Source organism: Ascaphus truei, chromosome 11 (genome assembly GCF_040206685.1).
Source record: "Ascaphus truei isolate aAscTru1 chromosome 11, aAscTru1.hap1, whole genome shotgun sequence".
NCBI classification, from domain to species: domain Eukaryota; kingdom Metazoa; phylum Chordata; class Amphibia; order Anura; family Ascaphidae; genus Ascaphus; species Ascaphus truei.
The window spans coordinates 47,921,414-47,943,548 of NC_134493.1; the positions used below are offsets into that span (position 1 = coordinate 47,921,414).

Consider the following 22,135-nt stretch of genomic DNA (forward strand, 5'->3'; position numbering starts at 1 on the left):
CTCCCTTTGTCGGCCACCATTATATAGTATTCACACTTGTATTTGTTTCGATCTAACTTTGTTCCCTTGGTCTGAGGGGAACACTGCAACTCTGAGCGAGAGGAGACTGAGGCAAGAACAGGGAGGACATGGTGGCGACCAGGGAAGGAAGAACGCAAGAAAGACTGATTGAGATCCACAACAGCAGGAATAGGGAAGAACAAAAGATACCCTGATGCAATAGAACTTGCACAGGGCCGTGTAAGTGACATTTATACATTATTTGACACATCACTCCCCCTTTCATCTTAGTCCAGATAATCAGTTTGGGCATTAACACACCCAGATTGAATACCTGATAGAGAATATAAACATCCTCCACTATCCCTTAACCTGTGCTCCCCTTTCTTTTCTGTATTCTAACCCACAATGGGGCCCTGAAATCTTTTTTGCCCGGGGGGCCTGCGCATGTCTAGCTGCGCCATTGTTCATGGGTAGAGAATAGAATACTGGTAGGACAAAAAGCTTTGCTATGTGATCAATTATAGCTTCTGGACACCTACTGTATCAAGAGTTAGATTTTATTTATTTTTAAATAAAAATGAGGCTTTTCTGTGTTTAGGTAAAACGGTGGTCCACGTATGATGGCATCGAGGGGCATAGTATCATTAAATGTTAATTTACAAAGTGGGCGATGATTAGAGCAAGCCATGCAATATTCTATGTATTGTTGTTTTAATCAGTTCTGTAGTATTATATACTTACTTTTTTTTATTCAACTCATAATGCCATTTTTAATAAGTTTTAATATACTGAGCATCCTTTCGTTTCTATAGCAGGTTTTAACCCACCTCCCCTACAGTGCTGGATCTTTGCAACTCTTTCCTGTTTGTTACAATTGGCTGCCGACGTTCCCAACAGCTTGAGCTGCAAACTGTAATAGATAATGCTACCGTAGTAATATAAGGATACATTGTAGCTACTGAGTACCACAAACTGAAGGATTGATTGAAACTGAAAGGCAGCCATTTAGTGAACGCTGGGAAGCAGAATCTTTGCTGATCGATTACGGGAGAACGAATCTTAGGCAATTCGTTTTCAATAAAGGTAATCAAAGGCTGCATATAACAAAAAAAACTTTTTTTTTGTTTAAGTGCCGCCTGGACTGCCTCTTTGAAAAATTTTACTAACACCCATTTCATTTGTAGGTGTGTATAACAACACACACACACACACACATCATCCGGTGTGGCTTCCTATTGGCCCACGTGGGAGCTTTAAAAAGCAGAGATACCACTTTGGGGGCGCCGATATCTCTAGAAGCAGGGGGGCCCCGGAGCTGAAATTGATGGGGTGTAGCTCCAAAGACCCCCTGTGCTTCAATCCCATGATAAAAAATAAAATAAAAATGTGCTCATTGGATTGGTCCTTTAAAAGCCACAACAACCTGCATCAGATCTTTACTTCTGCAGGATCAATCCAGTTACTGAAAGTCAGAGAAACCCATGAAACGATACCACCCCAGGCTGCATCACGGGCATTATCCAGGTGTAGAACGGACTTGCGGTTTTATTTTGTTCAGACCAATTCACAGAACATTCATCTCAATGCACCAGAGGCACACACAGTGAGACACAAAATTCCAATGGTTTTCAAACGTTTTTTTTCCCCATGTTCTTTACAAGTACCATTGTTTCCAATGTCATCGTTACAAAAACAATTGCCAAAGAAAATAGCATTCTATAAGAGCTTAAAGAATAACTTACAAAAAAAATAAATAGTTGAAATCCAACAATAGATTTGTCTCTAACAGAGGTAATATAATGATATAAATGTCACTATAAAGCCAAAACGTAAGGGAGGGCACAAGTTCAGTATTATCCGAAAATGAATTGCATTTTTTTTTAATACATCTTTTCACCATATTTGACCTTTATATAAAAAACAAACAAAACAAACAAGAAATGCAGCTTCAACATTGGCGTTTCAAAGACCCCCAAAAGCAGGAAACCAGTTAAAGCATCATTTTCTCCGAACAATCACCTGTGGTGTGTTAGTTTTCTAGCATCTCAACAATTTTTCGCTTTGTTAGAGCTGGTTGATTGATATTTAGAAGGCATTTTAACCCGGTTCAATGCCCACTGGCAATGAAATGGCTGATGGCAGGTGGAGTTTCAAATTAGTGCTAACAAATCGCAGAGCAAATGATCTAAACTTAATCAATGATCAAACGTTCCAAACAAACAAGGCTAATTACACTTGAGCAATGCTATCCCTGATAGTTTTCGCAGCCTCCCTACAGTTCCAGATAAGCCGTGAAATGCGTCAATTCTTATGAGGTTTGCTGTTTAGAGTTTAACACTTCTGCTGTCAGAGGGGGTTGGTTTACAACTTGTCTTTAGGTTGGTATACCATTGAATGAGCCTTGATTTAGAGTTTGTTCTATTGAGTTATATTGGTGATTGTGTTGCTGTATGGCAGTATATTGGGTGCTCTACATTGTGGATCTGTGTTTCGGGTGCACTTTATGAGGATATTTTCTGACACAAATATGAATGTGAATTTCTGGATTTTTTTTGCTGCTCAGAGCAGCGTAATGTTGCAATTCTATTGCAACCGTTTCCCTTATTTGATAACAGAAACCATGAGTCAAGCTTTACGATAATAGCCACATTTCTGCGAGAGAAGAACCTTTGGCTTTCCTCAATGATCCAATAAGTGCTCTGAAAGAAGGAGTCTGCTCATATCTTGGAGATATAGTTATATATATATCAGTACAAAAGTGTAATGCTACATGGTAGCAAAAGGAATAATCTCGGAGCTTTGAGTTGTCCAAAGAAACTGCTGCCCACACATGAAGCTGTAAGACTTGGAGGTACATTGGGCTGTTTTGGGCTGAAAATCCCTATCGTGCTCTATTAGGATTTTCAGCAGAAAACGGCAGCTTTGGCAGATATAGAATTTTCCCCTTAGTAAATTCCGAGTCTAAATTACTTTTTTCACCAAGAACGGTTAGTATCTATTGTATCTGCAAACATGGTCCAGGAGTCCTACAGTTAAAGGAGTAGTTTCCCTACACTCTTCAGGTTTGTTTTGGTAACATGGATTTGGAACCAGGGGTCCCCCAGAGCCAAATACCGCTATTTCAGTCCCAGCCCCCCCCCCCCCCCCCCCCGAAGATAAATTGACATCTCCCTACAGGGGAAACAAAATGGATGCTAAATCTTGGGCCAATAGGAAGCCGCACCGTCATCAGTTGTGGCTTCCTATTGGACAGCCATTTAAATCCCCTTTAAAAATCAGGATGTAATACTGGTAATGTCACCTGTAAGTATCTCGTGAACGGGGGTCCCTAAGCTGAACATAGCGCGGTTCAACTCAGGACGTCCCTCTGGTTCCAATCCCAATTGGGGGTAGCAGGGGTGGATTGCTCCATTAAAGACACAGGTTACACACTTTTAAAGGCTCAAATGTTTCAACAACTACAAAGCTCATTACAATGAAACAAAATGACATTTAAAATAATTGAGACAGCTGTTTTTTTTCCCCCTCATGGGAGCTGGACAACAGTTATCTCTGCTCTGCCATTTTATCCATCACACCGCGCATATCACCTAGGCTGAAGGAGATGGAGGGTGAAGCTGTGGGATATGCTGTTCCATAAGAAGCAGAAGTCAATGAATCTCAATGCAATTCAGCCACCCAAGGCCATAAATCACATGACCAATACAAGATGGTGTTACCATTTTGTATGAAGGTTCTAACCTACCTTTCACCACTGTGTCATTGCGACAGGAAGCATTCAACTTCATGATACGTGATATGATACATGATATATGATACATAATTGAAGGTTTAGCTGATCTCTAGAAACAGATAAACATCAGCATCTTCCAATGCAAAACATATGCACATGACAACATTTGAGTGCAGGGCAAATATAAATAGTGGTGGAAGATTGAGTATAGCTAAGTGCTGGGTAGGGTAGGACTCTGGGTCTCCATCATGGATTTTATACACACCAGCTCTCAGAGGTGAAGTGGTAAATATTTCTTTAAATTCTTTGAAATAAGGGTCCACAAAGTGTGGCAACAACTGGAAAGCTATAGATGTGAGAAGTCCATCTGTACCAAAGCCTACCTTCTGAAAACTCAAGTTTCTGTCCACTTACAACAACAGTAGCATAGAACCATGATCCAGTTGCATTACCGGTGGCTTTCAGGAAAATGAAAGCATAAACTCCACTTAATCTGCAACATTGATTCAAGTACGAGACACTGCCAGAACACACTCCAACAACCGATACCTAATGTCCGGGAATACAGAAGGTTCCCAAATGGAGACTTCAGTACAGTTGGACTTGTGGTGAATATGATGCTTCAGGAGCAAGCATTGTATACTTCAGTGACAGTTGACATTAGCTCTGTTCCTAATGTCTTTTGCTGGAGCACCAACATGGACATGAAGTACCCTTAATTTTACTGAACTGCCAAAATAAGATGTTCATGGTAATATTTGAAGATACAAGTTCATACTGTGGACCGAAAAAAAACAATAGTCAAACATTTGTTTAGCTCTAAACATGGCAAATCAAACCAGAACCTTCCAATTGGTTCTACCTTTAAAATGCCATAACATGCCTACTTAAATAAGGATTAGTATGGCATGCATTTGGACTTTATGCAATAGCAAGGTTTAAGGTTACCACCGTGATGAAATGAAATAAAGAGTTTGGACATTCCGGTCACGGTCAAGTTGTCCAGCTGAAAAGAAGATTTAACCTAGAAAAAAAATTGAAAAGAAAATGTTTCTACAATCTTCTCCGCATATATCAGGTGGAAACGGTTGTTTGGCAATGTAGTCCAGCCCAAAACTTGGTCGGCAAATCCTCTTCTTGTCAGTCAGTACGGGTGTCTTCAGGAAAAATGTACATAATCAAACTAAACCAGAATCTTTGGCCATGTTATAGAAAATGCCTTTCTTTTGAAGAAGGTTGCTTGGAGAATCGAACTCCACAATTTGACCTCTGTCAAGGACTATAACCCTGAAACAGAAAGAACAAGAGTGAATCTTCTAAGAATATTAAATTGTCCAGTCTGTTAGACAGAGACATCTTGGCATGTAAAACTATAATACAGAATTATGAACCGTAATGTATCATACTAGGATAGAAGTCTCAGCCTTGTTTTTGTTTAAAAAGGCTAATTACTTTTGATATATTCATGGAACTAGGCTGAAATAGTTAATTTCGGTTTTTAAACTGTGGTCCCTGGACCTCTATAGGTATTCTGTATAGAACTTAGAGGTAAGTGATCTATGTAGTGCTGATTAAACATTTAAGAATCCAGACAAGGCCATTGGGCATTATGAAAATGCAGTTGCTGTACCTAGTATAATCCATGATGGTGTTGAGTCGATGTGCTATTGTTATAACTGTGCAGTCCTCAAACTCCTTCCTAATGGTCGACTGGATGAGGCCATCTGTCTCCAAGTCCACCGCGGCTGTGGCTTCATCCAGCACCAGGATTTTGGTTTTACGTAGCAGAGCACGGGCCAGGCACACCAGCTGACGCTGGCCGACACTGTCAAACAAAAAATTAAGTTAGAGAACTATATCGTAAATGTGCTATGGAAGTGGTTACCGTACAAGATATACCAAGTGTACAACCTGAATCCCTCGTAGGTAACTTGTTTACGTAAAATATGCAATCCCCCCTACCCAGTGACTCCCCTAAATTAGGATTCGTTTTGAATAAAGTGGACAACCCTTGGAATTGGGAGTAATCTTTCATAAAAAAAATAATAAAATAATAAAATATTAATAATAATAATACTAATAATCAAGAATTTCCACAACCAAACATGATCATAATTCTTTAGCTGTATAAAACCTTTCAATGCTGGACAGTCAATAGGAGAATAGAAAGCACAAAAATTGAAAGTAAAAAAAAAAAAAAAAAAAAAAAGAAAAGACAGACTCCTCCACCGAAGGAAAAAAGCCAAAGAATGGCTCAGCTACAAAACGTTGCACAAACAAAATGGAGCACATCATCGCTAAAGAATTTAAATGGTGATTTTAAAAAAATCATAGCAGTCCATTATTTTGAGCAGATACCCAAGGCTATTGGTAAACACAAAAAAGACATGCTAAAGAAATGATCTCTTCAAGATCTTAACACCCAAGTCACATTGAGGACACAGGTAAAAAACAGGACTTCTAACCTGAGGTTCTCTCCCCCTTCTGCACACTCGTGATTGAGCTTCTCAGGAAGAACCGAGACAAAGTTTTTAAGATGAGCAAGATCCAAAGACGACCAGATTTCCTCATCCGAGTACATCTCAAAGGGGTCAAGATTCATCCTCAAGGAACCGGAAAACAATACTGGATCCTACAGGAGGACAAATGTGTTTCAAGTTTAAAACAAAAAGGCAAACACGCCCCAAAAATGTTACAGCTTCCACATAGCCTTATTTTCATATTCGCATATGAATATCAACAACTACATACATCTCAATCAACACCATGATGGGTGGATAAACCTTCACCAACTCAGGCCCTTGCTACAAACTAGAAGACGCATGTTTTTAATCCAACTAAAAGCTCATCCCTCAGATCACATTCCTCGTCAAGTTTGCAATGTAACTGAACAGCGGGGAACAAATGTCTATTGTCTAGTAGTCTGACATTATTATTGTCTAACATTGCTGATTCCTGCAAGAGCAGTCCCACTCACTATATTCTACTACAGGGGCAGCCAACTTATTTTTGTAACCCTGGATAATACAAAAAAAAAAAATTTGAAATATTTTAAATAAACATGTATTCGGAAAAGAAAAGAAAGAAAAAAAAATTAAATCTGAATTTAAAAATGTCAATGCGATTTCTGAACCCGCATTTCAGTTAAAGTTTCTCAATATTGCGATTGATTTTCGAGGAAGAGGACGGCGCCCACATGAGCGTCTGTCAATACAGATCTGTGCTGTACGAAAAAGTCTGCTCACCAAACAAATATGGGAAATAATAATTACATTCAAATTGAATTTAAGGTTAAAATTGATTTGACGTTTTTAATTCTTAACGTTATTAAAATTGTATTCATTTCCCAAATTTGTTAATATTCGCAAGTTTCCGTTGACAAATTTTTTAGAATTTGAAGGATTTCGCATTGTTCCTTTTCCTTAATAGACTTTTCAGTTAATTTATGTTTTGCTCCTTCATCTGGCTTCTATTCCTAACGCAGTCGCAGGCCACTTTTTGGCCACCCCTGTTCCTACTGCTATACATTAGGATGCACACTAAAACTGTTAGAATTGCAACGTAACAATAATGTCAGGTGGCACGGAGAAAGCCACTGGTCAGTGTGATGCACGTACAGAGATGAAGTTTGATGAATCGCCATAAATTGCTCACTGACCAATCAAACGGCTTGATTGTAACTGTACCGTTGTATCAACTAACACAAATCTGCAGTGCAAGGGAATAATACCTGTGGGATAATTGTAATCCTAAACCGGAGATCATGAAGACCAATGCTCGCTATGTTAACTCCGTCTATGATGATCTCTCCGGCCGCGGACTCGTTGATGCGGAACAGCCCCAAGGTCAGAGAGGATTTTCCTGCTCCTGTTCTCCCAACTATTCCAACCTGCAGGAAAGCAGAAAGTAGCATGAGGAAAAATATGTATTGCTTTCAGTCTCCAGCCGGTCCTAATGTGCATCTCTTGGAATGTCTCCACTTCAGCATAGCAGGTTTGTGCTACTATATATTACAGCAGGGGTGCTCAACTCCAGTCCTGTAGCTCCCCCAAACAGATCTGGTTTTCAGGATATCCCAGCTTCAGCACAGGTTGTTCAAGCAGAGGCTCAGTCAAAGACTGAGCCACCTGTGCTAAAGCTGGGATATCCTGACCTGTTTGGGGGGGAGGGGGGCTTGAGGACTGGAGTTGAGCCCCCCTGTATTACAGCAGTTAGCTTATCTTTGTAATTATATTCACCGAGTGCTCATTTGCATGTTATTACCCAGAATGCCTGGCTGCAGCAGAAGCACCGCTTGCTAAGCGATAGTGGGGAAAGGGCAGGGTTGCCGACCTGTCTGAGACACGTGAATGTTCTCACAAGTGGTATTTAGTACCGTTTGTCCAATTACTACTCAAACAGGGGCACCACTGTGACTGGTGACTTTCACAAGTATGATTGGCTCGGTCCACAGCCAATATTTTATGAGATCAACTTTCCTTTCTTCATTCATTTAAATATAAAGACTCCCCTCCCGCCCCCCCACCCCCAAAATACAGTTAACTTCCTTAGTAAAATGAAATGGCCCTTAAAGTAAAAATGTTGTTGCTTTCTTCCAATGTTAGATTATTTTCTTTTGTCCCACATTTTTTCTAATCTCACCTGGTAACTGTTATTTCCCGGTTATCTCTGCAGATAATGATGGGAGCAGTCAAGAAGCATGGATTACACAGTTGCCTGTGCGTGCAACCGTTTCCAAACTGTCTTATGACAGGAGTGGCGGATAATTATCATGAAAATATTCCGTGATCACGGAGACATTAAAGTAGCAATTCTGACAACTACTTTTTTTTTTCTTTACCCTCATTTTTTTGTTGTTGCAGGAACTGGAGAGTAACCCAGAGATAAACCACTAGCTCCAGGATCACCTCATTGCCTAGACACTCGTGACGTTACAGGGTTTAAATTTCAGGCCAAACCTTGGGCCAATAGGCAGCTGCCACATCACTGGTTAGGGCTTCCTATTGGGTGGCTCTTTAAAGGTCCTTTCAAAACCAGGAAGCAATACTGCCAACTTTACCATTATCTCTGAAACAAGGGCGTACTTGGAGCGGAAATTAACACAGTTCTACACGGGGGGGGCGCTAAGTAGGGTGGATTGATGCATTGGGAATTACACATGTATATTTCATAGTATGTACGTGCCTGATATTTTATCAGTGTCAAATCAACTACATTTAATCCAATTTTTAAAAAAAATACACCGCTATTAGTTCATTTTGGTCCTTTTAGAAGTCCTCACATTGCGTGCCGATTACCTTTTCTCCTCCATGTACAGTTACATCAATATTTTTTAAAGCCAGATCGAGATCTTCACGGTAACGCAAGCCATAACCTCGAAACTCGATTTTTCCTTCATGGGGCCAGTTGCCCTCTGGCGTGGTCTGCTGAATACGCCATGGGGCCTTAAAAAAAAGAAATGGCGGTAATGTGGGGTGAGCCATAAAAAAAGAAATCCAATGGATTAATGCATATTTACATCACAGTTGAATGTATAATACTCTATAATATATACATATATATTATTTTCAAGTTGCTGCTCTATGATACCACACAATTGATTATTTTTCAGTGACACCTTCCAAAAATCAATTTAAAATGGTATATTTCATGGTAGTTTATGGGGCAAATATAATATTTAAGGGTTGCCCCAGTACGTAAATTTTAAATCTCTCCATAAATGTATTCAAACATTTGCAAATTACAAAAATCCATCATTAGAACAACTATATATAAAATGCCAATTCATACCTCTGCCTTAAGGTGAACATTTCACCAAGACCCTCAGACCTCACACTGCCCTCAACATTTTTGTCATTTATTTAATAATTTGAATAAATGTAGAAGATTTTTTAATTGCCATGTTGGGTGGTTAAGCAGTCACTTAACACACAGTTTTTCATATTCTTTTTCCATTTCACTGCAGCCCATACCGTATCACATACTTCCTGTCTTGCCTTCAAATACTTTCTGGGCAAGCTACCTGCTATCTGAACAAGCTCCTCACCCCTACCACACACAGCACTTATCATCTGAGATCTGACTCCAAAAGACTGTTCATGGTCCCAAGGTTCAGCAAAGTATCCGGCCACTCCTCCTTCTCTTACCGTGCACCTCACAAGTGGAATAATCTAATAATCGACCAAAACTAAAGCGGTCTCACATTTTAATCTGGTCTGTAACGGTTACATACGCCCATAACATGTATTATCGTTATCTGTGCATGCAATGTCTTGTATATAATGTACGGTATAACACCGCTCACTTAATGTAACTATGTATTTGTAACCATGAATTTGTCATCATAACTCTGCGCCCAGGACATACTTGAAAACGAGAAGCAACTCTCAATGCAGTACTTCCTGGTAACACATTTTATAAATAAATAAAATAAATACTTTTACAAGCAAATGTCTGGTCCAGAGAATGGCCTTTGGACAGAGAAATGATAGACAAGATGTTGCCAGGCAAGTGCTTCATATTACTTCAACGGAACATTTTGCCATGTGGAAGAGCAGATCTCAGTGTCCCACAGACTCCCTTCTTTAAACTAAATTCCCTTTAACTGCAAGAACGCGGTAATGTGGTGGTAGCTGTACAAACCAAACTGGTATGTACTGTAGCAACCACGGAACAGATGTGTCTAAACATGACATGATAACTGTGCAGAGGGAAGCGGGCACACAGGCATAGTATATATATATATACCTCCTTCTTCATTTCAGAGTATTCCTTGACTCTCTCCACGGCAACGATATTAGTTTCCAGTTCAGAAGACATTCGTACCAGCCAGTTAAGGTACGTTGTGACCTATGAGGAAAGCAGTGTATAAAAACCAGTCAGTAGTGATATCAATTGAACTAACTTGTGACTCGGATACACTACACTTAATGTGAATTCCTAATACAAACGGACACAGTAGAACACTGGAAGTGTAGGACCTGCTGATGGGGTGTAACTTTGACATGGGTACAGGGTTGATATGTTTTGGTCAAAAGATTGTACTAAAATGACCCATGCTTATCAAAAGAAAAAACATATACAGAAATTAACTAAATAATTGGTTGTATTGGATGTGCCTTGGGGCTTCTTTGTTAACTATTCCCAACCCACACACAGATTAAATGAGTACTTTAGAATTAGGCGATACCTTTTTTTTATTTGGACTAACAATTGATATTATAAGACGAACTTTCGAGAGTTCTACTCTCTTCCTCAAGCAACTGGACTAAAAAAAAAAAAATGGAGGAGGAGGAATTGCACCTTTCATGATCATAGAAAAACCATGCTGCATTAATCTGTTTCATGCCATAGGGGCTTGCCATGTAATATATTGCAAACGCAACCCAGTGCCTAAGGGATAAACATCTGGTCTTATGAATGATTGCTACTCTCCTCTTAGAAACCAAGGGCTATTATGCGAGACTCTCACTACATTGCTTTATAAGGAGTTTTTCCCGTGTAACTATAGCACATAACTGGATTAAAAAAAAAAAAAAAAAAGTCTTTCAAATACGACCAGGTCTACTTTAACTAACAGAATTATGACTTTATAATGCAGACACTGCGGTGATGGACATTCTGCGCATAGCTCACAGATGGGCGAACCAGTTTCCCGGAATTTCTTATTCAAAATCTGTCCCGCGGTTGGAAAATTCGCCAACGGATTGTTACAATTACAATCCAGGCGGATTAATCCAAAAACCCCATTCGCTGAGACGGATTTTTAAGAGAACAAGATCGCCATTTTCGAGACTGATCCACGGAAATCCGTGGACTAAAAAGGAACCGGCCGATTCCGCGGCGGATCCAAATCCGCAAAAAATATTTCGCCCATCTCTACTCACAGTAACTAAAAATAAGGAGGTGTATACATATTTAAGTAAAGCCGTAAAATACACTCAAAGGTGGATTATATCCAGGCTGCATCAGGGAAAGCGGCATTTAGGTTGATAAGCCTGCATTTTTTTATTTTCTACACCAGTTTCCTTTGTGTGTATACCAAGAACCAGAACTAGTAACTGCACAAGGCTAAGGATTAGAAATGGTGCGTTTACATTACTGGTGTGAAGATTAAGAACTACACAATGATAGAAGCTTTATTTCTACCAGTGCTTGAACCTTTAATGCAACCAGCTACTCAATAAAAACTACAAGGAAGTAAAGCTCTCTTACAGCAGCGGGCCAAGAGGCATTTGAATAATAAAATTAAAAAAAAAAAAAAAACGGTTGGAAGCAGGGGGTCTCTGGAACGGAACCAGGATGATTTCACCTCCGGGGACCCCCTGCTTCCTGAGATACTTACCACGGAAGGGGGTGCCGGGAGAAGCCCCTGTTGGGGTAGTTGGGGGATATCAAAATGGAGGCTTAACTGTTCACACGAGCCAATAGGAAGCCATGATGTCATCTCTTGCGGCTTCCTATTGGCCAGCTTGACCAGAACATGTAAAGAGAGAGATACCGGCGCCCCATAGGGAGGCAAGTATCTCGGGAAGCATGGGGGTCCCCGTGTGCTGAAAATCAACTCTGCAGCTCTGGAGACCCACTGCTTCAATTCTACTTAAACCCCCTCTCCCCTCCAAAGAAAATCATGCTGCCAGGAGTACAGCTTTAAAGCTGCAGACTCTGGCAATATCCAAAGGTTTTTTGTTTTTTTTAAATAAAAAAGTTCTGCACTATGAGAAAATACTTGTAGCATTTATATTTTAAAAAATAAATAAATAAATAAAAACATTTACAAAGTCACACTGACTGCAGAATACGCCTCTGCAGCCATTTAGTGAACCCCCGAGCCGAATCTTCGCCGATCGATCACAATGAGAACAGATTGATCGGCAGTTTAGATAATTACTTATCATTTTGCGGATGATATTGATACGCATATTAAAGGGGGAAAAAAAATTTGACTGCGGCTTTAAAACGGCGTTCGCCGTATCCTTTAACAGGATGTAAAAACCATCATCGTCATCATGAAAACTTTTACACACTGTTAACCTTAAAATGATACAATACAAGGACTCTTGGAGGGATCCGGCATAAAGGTTAAAAGCAGCAATCTTTATTTTTTTACGTGCCAGTGTTACATTCCCCCCCCCCCCCCCCCCGCTCCTACAAATACAGCGGAGAGAGTCACCACCGCAACGTCTTAACGTCATCTCACTTTCTTATGGTTCCTGGATCGAGTCTGACCCCCAACCCACTGTGTCGTTGACCAGGCAAATCCTTACCCGGTGCAGATATCCCGGGAACCCCATGGGGCGGAATAGGTAAAAGAACATTTAAAATTACATATGGAGTAGCGCAGGCTGCTGCTTTATTACAAGGGGACGTCAACATTGAACGCTACATCGGGTAACAATACAAATAGGAAAAATAAAATTGGCCTGTAAATGTATTTCCTGCAATAGGCGTTCGGAGTTCCAGACACTACAATTCCTGTGCTGAGGAACTTCCTAAACTTACAAGTGAGCTTGCGTCACTTTTCTAAAAACATACTGAACCAGGATCTTCCACTTCAGAGGCCAGTGCCTTAGCCTTAAGGCTACTGGATCTGTGATTTAAAGTGGTATTAGCCACGTATCAATTTTTCCCCACAATATAGCAGTTTTCTACCCATCACATTAGCATATGGTAACTAAAAAGTTCTCACACAACACACAGAACCTCAGTAAGCTCTTTTTGGGAACCCCCTGAGCCGCCACAATAAAATATATATATATATATGTGTCAAAAAGGAGAGCTATTGAGCGTGGCAAATGTATACGTCAGAGAAGCCCAATGCTACATCCAATACGACAAAAATACACAGTAAAATACTTATATATCCTCTTGAAAAAGGGTCATTTAGTTCAACCCTCTGGCCAAAGTTCTCCCTGTTTTGATGCAACATAAAACATTTGCCAGCTTAGGTAAGAATTACACATTGCAACTATACAAATAAGAAGGAAAGATGGTTGGAAAGTAGCATTGCTGCTTTAAGTTGCGTTACCTGCAAAGCGTAGGACACGGACAGGCCAACCAACCCAGGGCTGAGGCTGTGCTTGGAAACCACTGCGAAAAGCGAGGCGAAAAGGACTATGCAATTCCCGACAAACTCCAACCGGATCGCTAACCACCTGCAAACAGACACAATGCGCTTAACAGACCTACACAGGGGGTATCAATGCACGGGAAAGGGGCTGCACGTGTAATAAGGGGTGTCGCTGTTCTTTCCAGCGGGACGCAAACTGCAGAACCCAGAAACTCTGCTTGCAGGTAACGCATCTATTTGTTACCACTAGCTGGTAGAAGACAATTTTTAAGAAGAAAAAAAAAACGCCGTATAGAAGTTAACTAGGAATGTGTCCTATTGGATGTGCCTTGGGGCTTCGTTATTTACAGTTGGATTTGGTGTACCATATGCCAGAATTGTGCAATTACTTTGCTATATCATTGAAATAGGGTGTACCTTCTCGAACTATACTGTGGGAACACAGATAATACAAGTAACAGAAGGAATAAGAAGGGTCACAACTGTATGTGGGATCTTTCTGCTCTTGAAAGGACACCCTGAGGATATTTGCTGCCACTCGTCTTATTGGTATTTTATGTCGCTTGTACAGCCGCCCACCTTACTCACCAGTGGGCTTGAATGGGTTAAAAGACATCAGCTACTGAGCAGCCTCACTTTGCGTTATGTGGTTATTTATAGATTCTCCAAAACCTGTCTGATCTCCCCACACACACACACGCGCACACACAGATTAGAGAGAAAATAATAAAGATATTTCTTTATTAATACACATATAGCACATGCAGACCAGAAGTTTCGATAATAAATATCAGGGCAAGCTGGCCGTACTTTACTTTAGTAAGTACAATATACCTATATAGGCGGATATGGTGCAAGGTAGAGAGGTAACTGATAATCTGTAAGGATCACAGGAGTGATCCAAAGGACCAGCACAAGAAGGGTCCCCCTGTGACCAAAACATCGGACTAAAATGTTTCGCTTGTTGGACTTAATAAATACTTTATTATTTTTCCCACTCCTGTGCTGTGCTTGAATCATGCCTGTGATATAGCTATATATCTATATACACATATGCATGTACCGTATGTATGTACCGCATGTATTTATGTATGTACGGTATTGTATGTGCTGTATGTACAGTATGTAGACACACACCTATATCTATGTCGACAAAAGCCACAGTGGAGGCCAAAACGTTGATCCTACAATAATTTTCTGTGCGCCTGTTTATATGAACGTCATTTGTATTGTACAGCAGAACATTGTGCTGATATTAAGGAATAATTAAAGAACATCACCCAAAACTGGAGCAGCCAATCATCGCAAGTTCAGACTGGATAAAAATGCCTCATGGTCCTAGTTTTGGGTGATTATATATATATATATATATATATATATATAAATAGATATCCATCTTTTGTAGAGATAAAAGGTACCTGTTTGACACAATGCTGGGATAGTATGCTCTCTGATTTTCATCCACTCTGACATCGCTAATCTGTATGAATTGCTTCTGCTCCCCGAAAGCGCGGATGACGCTGACCCCAAGAAGAGTCTCGTTGAAATGGGAATAAACAGGGGATCGGCTGACAGACTCCAGGCGTTTCAGCTGCCGAGACGTAGCCACGTAAAACTTCTACGGAAAGGTTTAAAAAAAAAAAAACACATGAAGAATGAATGAAATAACACACAGGCTTTTCCTAGATAACTACATGCCCCGTTAACCCTGTCACATCCAGGGGGACCAGCATTGCGCTATGGGGTGGCCAACTCCAGTCCTCAACAGCCACCAACAGGTCAGGTTTTTAGGATATCCCTGCTTCAGCACAGGTGGCCCAATCAATGAGTGAGCCACCTGCACCAAAGCAGGGATATCCTAAAAACCTGACCTGTTGGTGGCCCTTGAGGACTGGAGTTGGCCACCCCCCTGCACTAAGGGTTAAAAAAAAATGTTGAACTGCTGCAGCATTTTCCTAGTGTAGTCCCCTGACCTGAACAGCAAATATATATATATATAGTGTGATATTTAATGTGAATTTTCACTGTTAGACTTACAAGCCTAAATGTGCAAAGTTATTAAACATATTATAATTATGCAAATGTAAAGGATTAGCAAAGAAGGTTTTCCCTTTCTATTCATCTCCAATATATGTTGCTAAGTGGAACTGCATCTCTAATACTGCGGCAGGACTTGCTTTTAGTTGCTATTCAAGCAGCTTTTTGTTTTTAAAATAAGGGTATTTACCTGGACAAAGAAGTAAACAAGTCCCAGTGGTGGAATGATTACAGCAGCTATAGGAGTGGCAATCAGAATAACAATGCATGCCCCTACAACGTTAAATAAGGACCCCATAAACATCTTTATTATCTGGGGTATCGTGGAGTCAATTGTGTCGATTTCCTTTGAGAAACGGTTGACAAGGTTCCCACTGGGTGTCCGCTCAAAAAAGCTCATGGGGAACCGGAGGACATTGTGCAGCAAGTCCATGTGGAGGTATCGAGAAGCGAGCACACCCCCTACAGACACAGTTGTAGAATATCCAAAGACAGCAATGCCTGCAAATGTGTGGAAAAGTACACCGGTGAATTAAAAAAAAACGTTTCCATGCTTAACGTGTTGCCTCGATTAAAAAAAAATAATATGTATTTTATACACTGGGTTTGAAGCAGGGGGGGGGGGGTGTCTCGGGGGCTGACCCGCTTTGATTTCAGGACCCCCTGCCTCCCGAGATACTTACCTCGGAAGGTGTTGCCGGTAGCAGCTCTGGCTGGGCACCCAATATGGTCCCACGGGCCATTAGGAAGCCGCTATGCCATCCCTTGTAGCTTCCTATTGACCTGTGGGACGCTTAAAACAGGAGAGATACCGGCATCACCTTTAGATGCAAGTCGCTCGGGGAACAGGGGGTCCCTGGAGCTGAAATTAACAGGGTTCAGCTCCAGAGAACCCCTTATGCCCACCAAGGGGGGGAAACGTATTTTTTTTTTTAAGGCACAATTGCTCTAATGAACAAAGATGTAAATGGCTAACACTTCACAATTCTGTTCCCAAGACCAACCCTTTCATGGATAAATGTCCATCATTGCATAGAAAATCAACAGCCTGCATAGAAAGATACGCTGTGGTCTATGATACCTTTTAATGGACCAACATATCAAATCGTACAAGGCTGTCTAGACTGTAGACGTCTCTACATTAGATGTCAATCCCCATAGGGAAGCCATCAACCTGAACCCCTGGGGTGTACATCTGTGTCACCCCAAAGGCGGACAGCCTTTAGCACAGCAGAAGTGCAGCCAAAAAGGGTGTGAGCCATTTGCTAATATTTGGTGATGTTAAAGGTTCTTTACTTCAATGTGAAACTCACTAGCCCTTTTATCCCCTGTACCCAATTTTCCAGAACGATCTGTCCATGAAATGTCGGTGAATTGACTGTATAACCCTATTCATTTAATGTAACCATGTATTGTTATAACTCTGTGCCCAGGACATACTTGAAAACGAGAGGTAACTCTCAATGTATTACTTCCTGGTAAAACATTTTTATAAATAAATAAATCAACTGCAAAAAATATAGTACATTGAGAAGTCAAACAAATGGGACCAATACAGAAATGTGAACTTGCAAATACTGCTAAATATTGAAAATGTCACTGGAGAAACACTGAAATCCTATTTTTATTTTTTTTTATCCCAATTTGATCTTGTGGATTGCAAAACGCAACGGGGATCACTTGATCGCGATTTCTGAACACGAGAGGCAGCTTTCCTTCTTATCCGCTCAGATTTCACATGCCATGTACATGCACGTCAGGCTATATGGTAGACCAGCTTCAAGAACAACCAGCAACACATTTCAACGACTAAACTGGTCAAAATATATGCGCTGTGTACGTTCTTACAATCATAAACCCCAGGGATTTAAAGCACACTGCAATCTACTGGTCCCCCGATTAATAAATACTCTCTAGTTCTACAATGTTTTTGTAACTCTGGTTCTAAAAAAAATTAAATGGTCCATGAAGGTAATGGCCCTTTGATTGAAGAAGAAATCACTTTACCTATTGTGTTTATTAAGGACAATTGGCTCAATTGCACCCCATTACAGAAAAGGATGGCAATGGATAAATGATCGCATTAAGATTGTTGTTTGTTTCTAGTAACATCACGTGAAATGGAAGACGTCGGACAAACCTTGTGAAATTCCCAGCGCTCCATAAACACCCAGCCGCATTTTTGTGTTCTGTTGGGTGCCATTGATGACCCGATCATCTGTCCACAGACTGAGCCAATAGTTGGAAGCCAAGGAGGATACATGATTGCACAGAAAGAGGAAGATGCTCAGAAAAGTGAGGACAAGTCCGATGGCTTTCAAATATTCCCAAAACACCACCATCTTCACCTAGAAACATGTATGATATTGTGGTATTAGGTTCAAGATATACTGTACATACATCATATATATCTTGATGTGTGTATTCATCCTTAATCTGGCTAAGACTGCCAGACCCTCTAATCGTGCCTATTATCCATTCTTTTGTGCATCTACAAATAAGGTGTGTACGTATATGCACATGCTGTACACGCCATGTATCAAAAACAAATATAAAAATATACAACCATATATTGCTATTCCGACCTACACAGCCCCAAACATCACAAAATGTAAACTCTGACCGATAATTGGCCTACCAACTTCATGTTCGTCATGTATACAAAGATGTACATGACTAATGTACAGAGTGTGAGACTAGAAAAACATTAACACTTTGGTGGAAATTTACTCCAGTCTGGTAGCTGATATTGCAAGGTAATAAACAGCAAATCTTAGCAAATGCCCCCCCAAACCCCCCCATTCAGGCATTTGGTGTTCCAATAACCCAACGATGACCCTACCCCTCCGGTTTGGGCCTTGTCTGCTTCAGTTAACTTCCAGTCCTCCTTCTCCGCTCCAGATTTCTGTAAATCTGACGTGCTATTTACATGCAAAGACTTGTTCGCTTCGGAGGATGAACTCAGTTGTCTGTTTGATAAGGGGAGAGCGAATTAAAGACAAGAAAAAAGTCTTTTAATAAAATAGTGCTGTACTATGAGAAAATACTTATAGCATTTTTTTTTAAACTCTGAATGACATTTTTAATGTATTATAATGTAAGAAGCCTTTTTTGTTTCTATTGCAACCATTTACAAAGTCACATCCCCTTCGTCTTCAGAAACAGGCTCTGGCACACCCCTTTTTGAGCCCTGCCCTCTCTCTAGCAGTGCACCACTTGTATCTAGTGACTGCCTGGTCACATGATCTTCCCCACAGAACTTTGCATCTTTGGTCCTCTTCTGCTGCACTGACAGCCATTTATTTAGTGAACCCCCGAGCCGAATCTTCAAGGATCGATTGGCAACTTAGCTACTTACTTATTGTGTGGATTGTATTGATGCACATATTAAAGGGGGGAAAAAATATTTAAAAAAAAAAAAACAAAAAAAAAAAACACGGCAGCTTGGACTGCTGCTTTAAAGACTGGAGTTGGCCAACCCTGATCTAATGCTACTGATATATTTTTTCAATATATATCTTATTTTCCACCTTGGATGGGTCCAAAATGTAGCACGTCTTTCATTTTTAAGATTTTGAGAGAGAAAAAAAAAAAAAACCTTTCACAGACATTGGAAAGTTATTTCTGGATTGCAGCACGAGGACTGAACCGTTTGAAACTTTAATTCTCCACAGACACAGACACAGACTTTTCAATTTTAAACACAATACTGGGATACACTGTTTATTATTAATTTATAGCTAGTAGGAACGTGGCTAGACACCGGCACATTTGTAAATATATGAAACACGGGTTATTTATATAGCGGAGTAATAAACCCCTTCGTTGCACTGGATTTTCACTTAAAGCAATGTATGTTTACATATTATAAGTAGAGTAATACTAGAGGAAGGTCTTGGGGTTTTTTTATATTCAGGTATTTTGTTGCTACGCACCTGTGGAATAGTTTCTCCGATTTGTCATTTACTAAAACTCCATTTTCCAGATGTTTTTCTTCAGCCGAGACGGGGGTTTGTGGATCTGTGAGGGAGGAGAAACCACGATGGGACGAATAAGCAATTACTTTAAAAAAAATATGTTTTAAAGACAAAGAAGATAAACAGCTTAACCCATGGGTACTCTATAGAGCAGGACTGGCCAACTCCAGTCCTCAAGAGCCACCAACAGGTCAGGTTTTCATTGACTCAGTCAAAGAGCCACCTGTGATGAAGCATGGATATCCTTAAAACCTGACCTGTTGGTGGCCCTTGAGGACTGCAGCTGAGAATCCCTGCCTTAAGCCTTTTGCAGAAGAGATGGGGTCCCCTCTCCTCAGAACCTCATAGCAAAATACCAACAGAGGGAGAAAAGGAGCTGAGAAAGTTGACAGACGGGTTGAAGACTTTGGTACGTCGGCTTGGGAGTTAAAAACTAAACACTTTCTTTATGTAAAGACATTTGTGGTGAGGAATCTCTCAGGAAGCAGGAGCAGGAAAACAGCTCAGACACAAGAACTACATAGGACATTAAAGACTTATATTGTAAGTAAACATTTTCCATTAAACACTATGTATTAGCCATGTGGCAGTTTGTGTCGAACATCTAGCATTTGCAAAGAAATAAAAGGAATTGAGAGTCAAATATCAGACCTTAAGGTAGTCCTTGTTATCCAACGTGTCACTTTACAACGAATGGCATATCCAACGCTTTACAATGCAACCCTAAGGGCCGTTTTTCGACGCCTGAATGCGTTATCCAACGCTCACCGCCACTGATTAACATGGGACTCACTTTACAACGGTTTCACTATCCAACGCTACTTCCAGAACGGATTCCGGTGGATAACCGAGGACTGCCTGTATTAGTATTCTGTGTGCCTATTGCAGGCGTGGGCAAATCCAGTCCTCAAGGACCAACAGGTCAGGTTTTCAAGATATCCCTGCTTCAGCACAGGTGACAATCAGTGGCTCAATCTTACACTGTCCCACATGTGCTGAAGCAGGGATATCCTTAAAACCTGTTTTGTTGGTGGCCTTTGAGGACTGCAGTTGCCCGCCCCTGTTGTCACTAAATGACTGCTTTCCAGCGAACTTATTAAAAGGGAGTGTGTCCTCATTTGCATGTCATTTCCCAGAATCCCTAGCTGCAGTGGAAGCACTGTATGCCAAGAGATAATGGGGAACAGCAGGGTTGCAGACCTGTCGGAGGCGTGTGAATGTGCTCACCAGTGGTATTTTTATTTCCTGTACCAACAATAGAACTTTTACACACTAACTCACACTTTAACACTCTATTATAAAAAAACACAGTTTTTTGCTAATGTGGCTTTGTTTCAATAAAGGTTTTACTGGCTAATTTGAAAATTTTCGCGATTAAAGGCCAGATAGAAGGGCCTTGAAAACTAAGTTCAGGGTTCACGGCACTGGTCTCTGAAGTGGGAACACGTCTCTGCCCAAGACTGATCTCAAAATTAAAATTTGCTTCATGAACAGCATATTTACAATAGACATGCAACATTGTATACAACGACACCAATTAACCAATAACACATGCCCGTGTTCTCAAACCGCTTCGTTAATGTCTCGACAGTGGTATCATGTCAACCTCTCCATTTCAATATAGGGGACCAACTGCTTATAAATTCTGCTTTTCCTAATCATGCATTAATAGGCAAAGGCCTCTTCTGGTCTTGGGACATGCGTTTATCTCAATACGGTTTGTAAATCTAACTGTGCAGCCAACATTAAAACAACCGCTTGAGACAAAACAGACTGGTTTATTTTCTTGATAACACTATCCGAGTTTCCTTTGCAGATCAGCACGTCATTCAACTACATGCAACACACCCTTAAATATACAACTAAAGCCTGATAATTATTCTTAGATAATGTTACCCTATTATAAAAAACCCACACTAAATTCTCTTCTCCCCTCCCCCCACAACTTGATATCCACTTTGGCCTCGGCCCCAGAGTCATTGGGCGGAAGTTACTAAATGGGTCTCTCTCGCCTTAAATCCAACCCCCGTACGCCGTTTGGTAACTTTGGAGTGGTGTGCGATTTTGTGCAGTCACTTGGCCTATGCTTTTCGATCTATATTTGAGTAATAACCCTTGTTTTCTCACTAACCTCCTTCAAAGGCTCAGGGTAAGAGCACTACGTGTGTGTGCCCCGATTGTTCCACCCCAGAGGTGGCTGCATGGAGGAGTCTAATTGCACACAGTTGTAAAACGATATGAAAATCCAATACATCGTTCTCCCGAGTACCATCTCTTCCCCCAAAAAGTGACGTCCTCTTGCACGCTCATCCTTAT

At 40.7% G+C, this 22,135-nt stretch overlaps 1 protein-coding gene across 4 annotated transcripts in view; it reads right to left on the reverse strand.

Annotated features, from left to right (window-relative positions):
• Positions 1–3,143: 3,143 nt before the first annotated feature.
• Positions 3,144–22,135, reverse strand: part of LOC142463399 (multidrug resistance-associated protein 1-like) — a 92,811-nt gene continuing 73,819 nt past the window's right edge. For all 4 annotated transcript variants that reach the window (XM_075566089.1, XM_075566090.1, XM_075566092.1 and 1 more), the window contains 12 exons: positions 19,778–19,862; positions 18,685–18,811; positions 17,983–18,190; positions 16,033–16,343; positions 15,224–15,423; positions 13,764–13,890; positions 10,484–10,585; positions 9,034–9,180; positions 7,467–7,625; positions 6,202–6,368; positions 5,367–5,561; positions 3,144–5,023 (listed from right to left, as the gene is read on the reverse strand). In XM_075566089.1, coding sequence (XP_075422204.1) covers positions 4,915–5,023; positions 5,367–5,561; positions 6,202–6,368; positions 7,467–7,625; positions 9,034–9,180; positions 10,484–10,585; positions 13,764–13,890; positions 15,224–15,423; positions 16,033–16,343; positions 17,983–18,190; positions 18,685–18,811; positions 19,778–19,862 — 1,937 coding nt within the window. In that variant the 3' untranslated portion in view covers positions 3,144–4,914. The remainder of the gene's footprint in view (positions 5,024–5,366; positions 5,562–6,201; positions 6,369–7,466; positions 7,626–9,033; positions 9,181–10,483; positions 10,586–13,763; positions 13,891–15,223; positions 15,424–16,032; positions 16,344–17,982; positions 18,191–18,684; positions 18,812–19,777; positions 19,863–22,135) is intronic.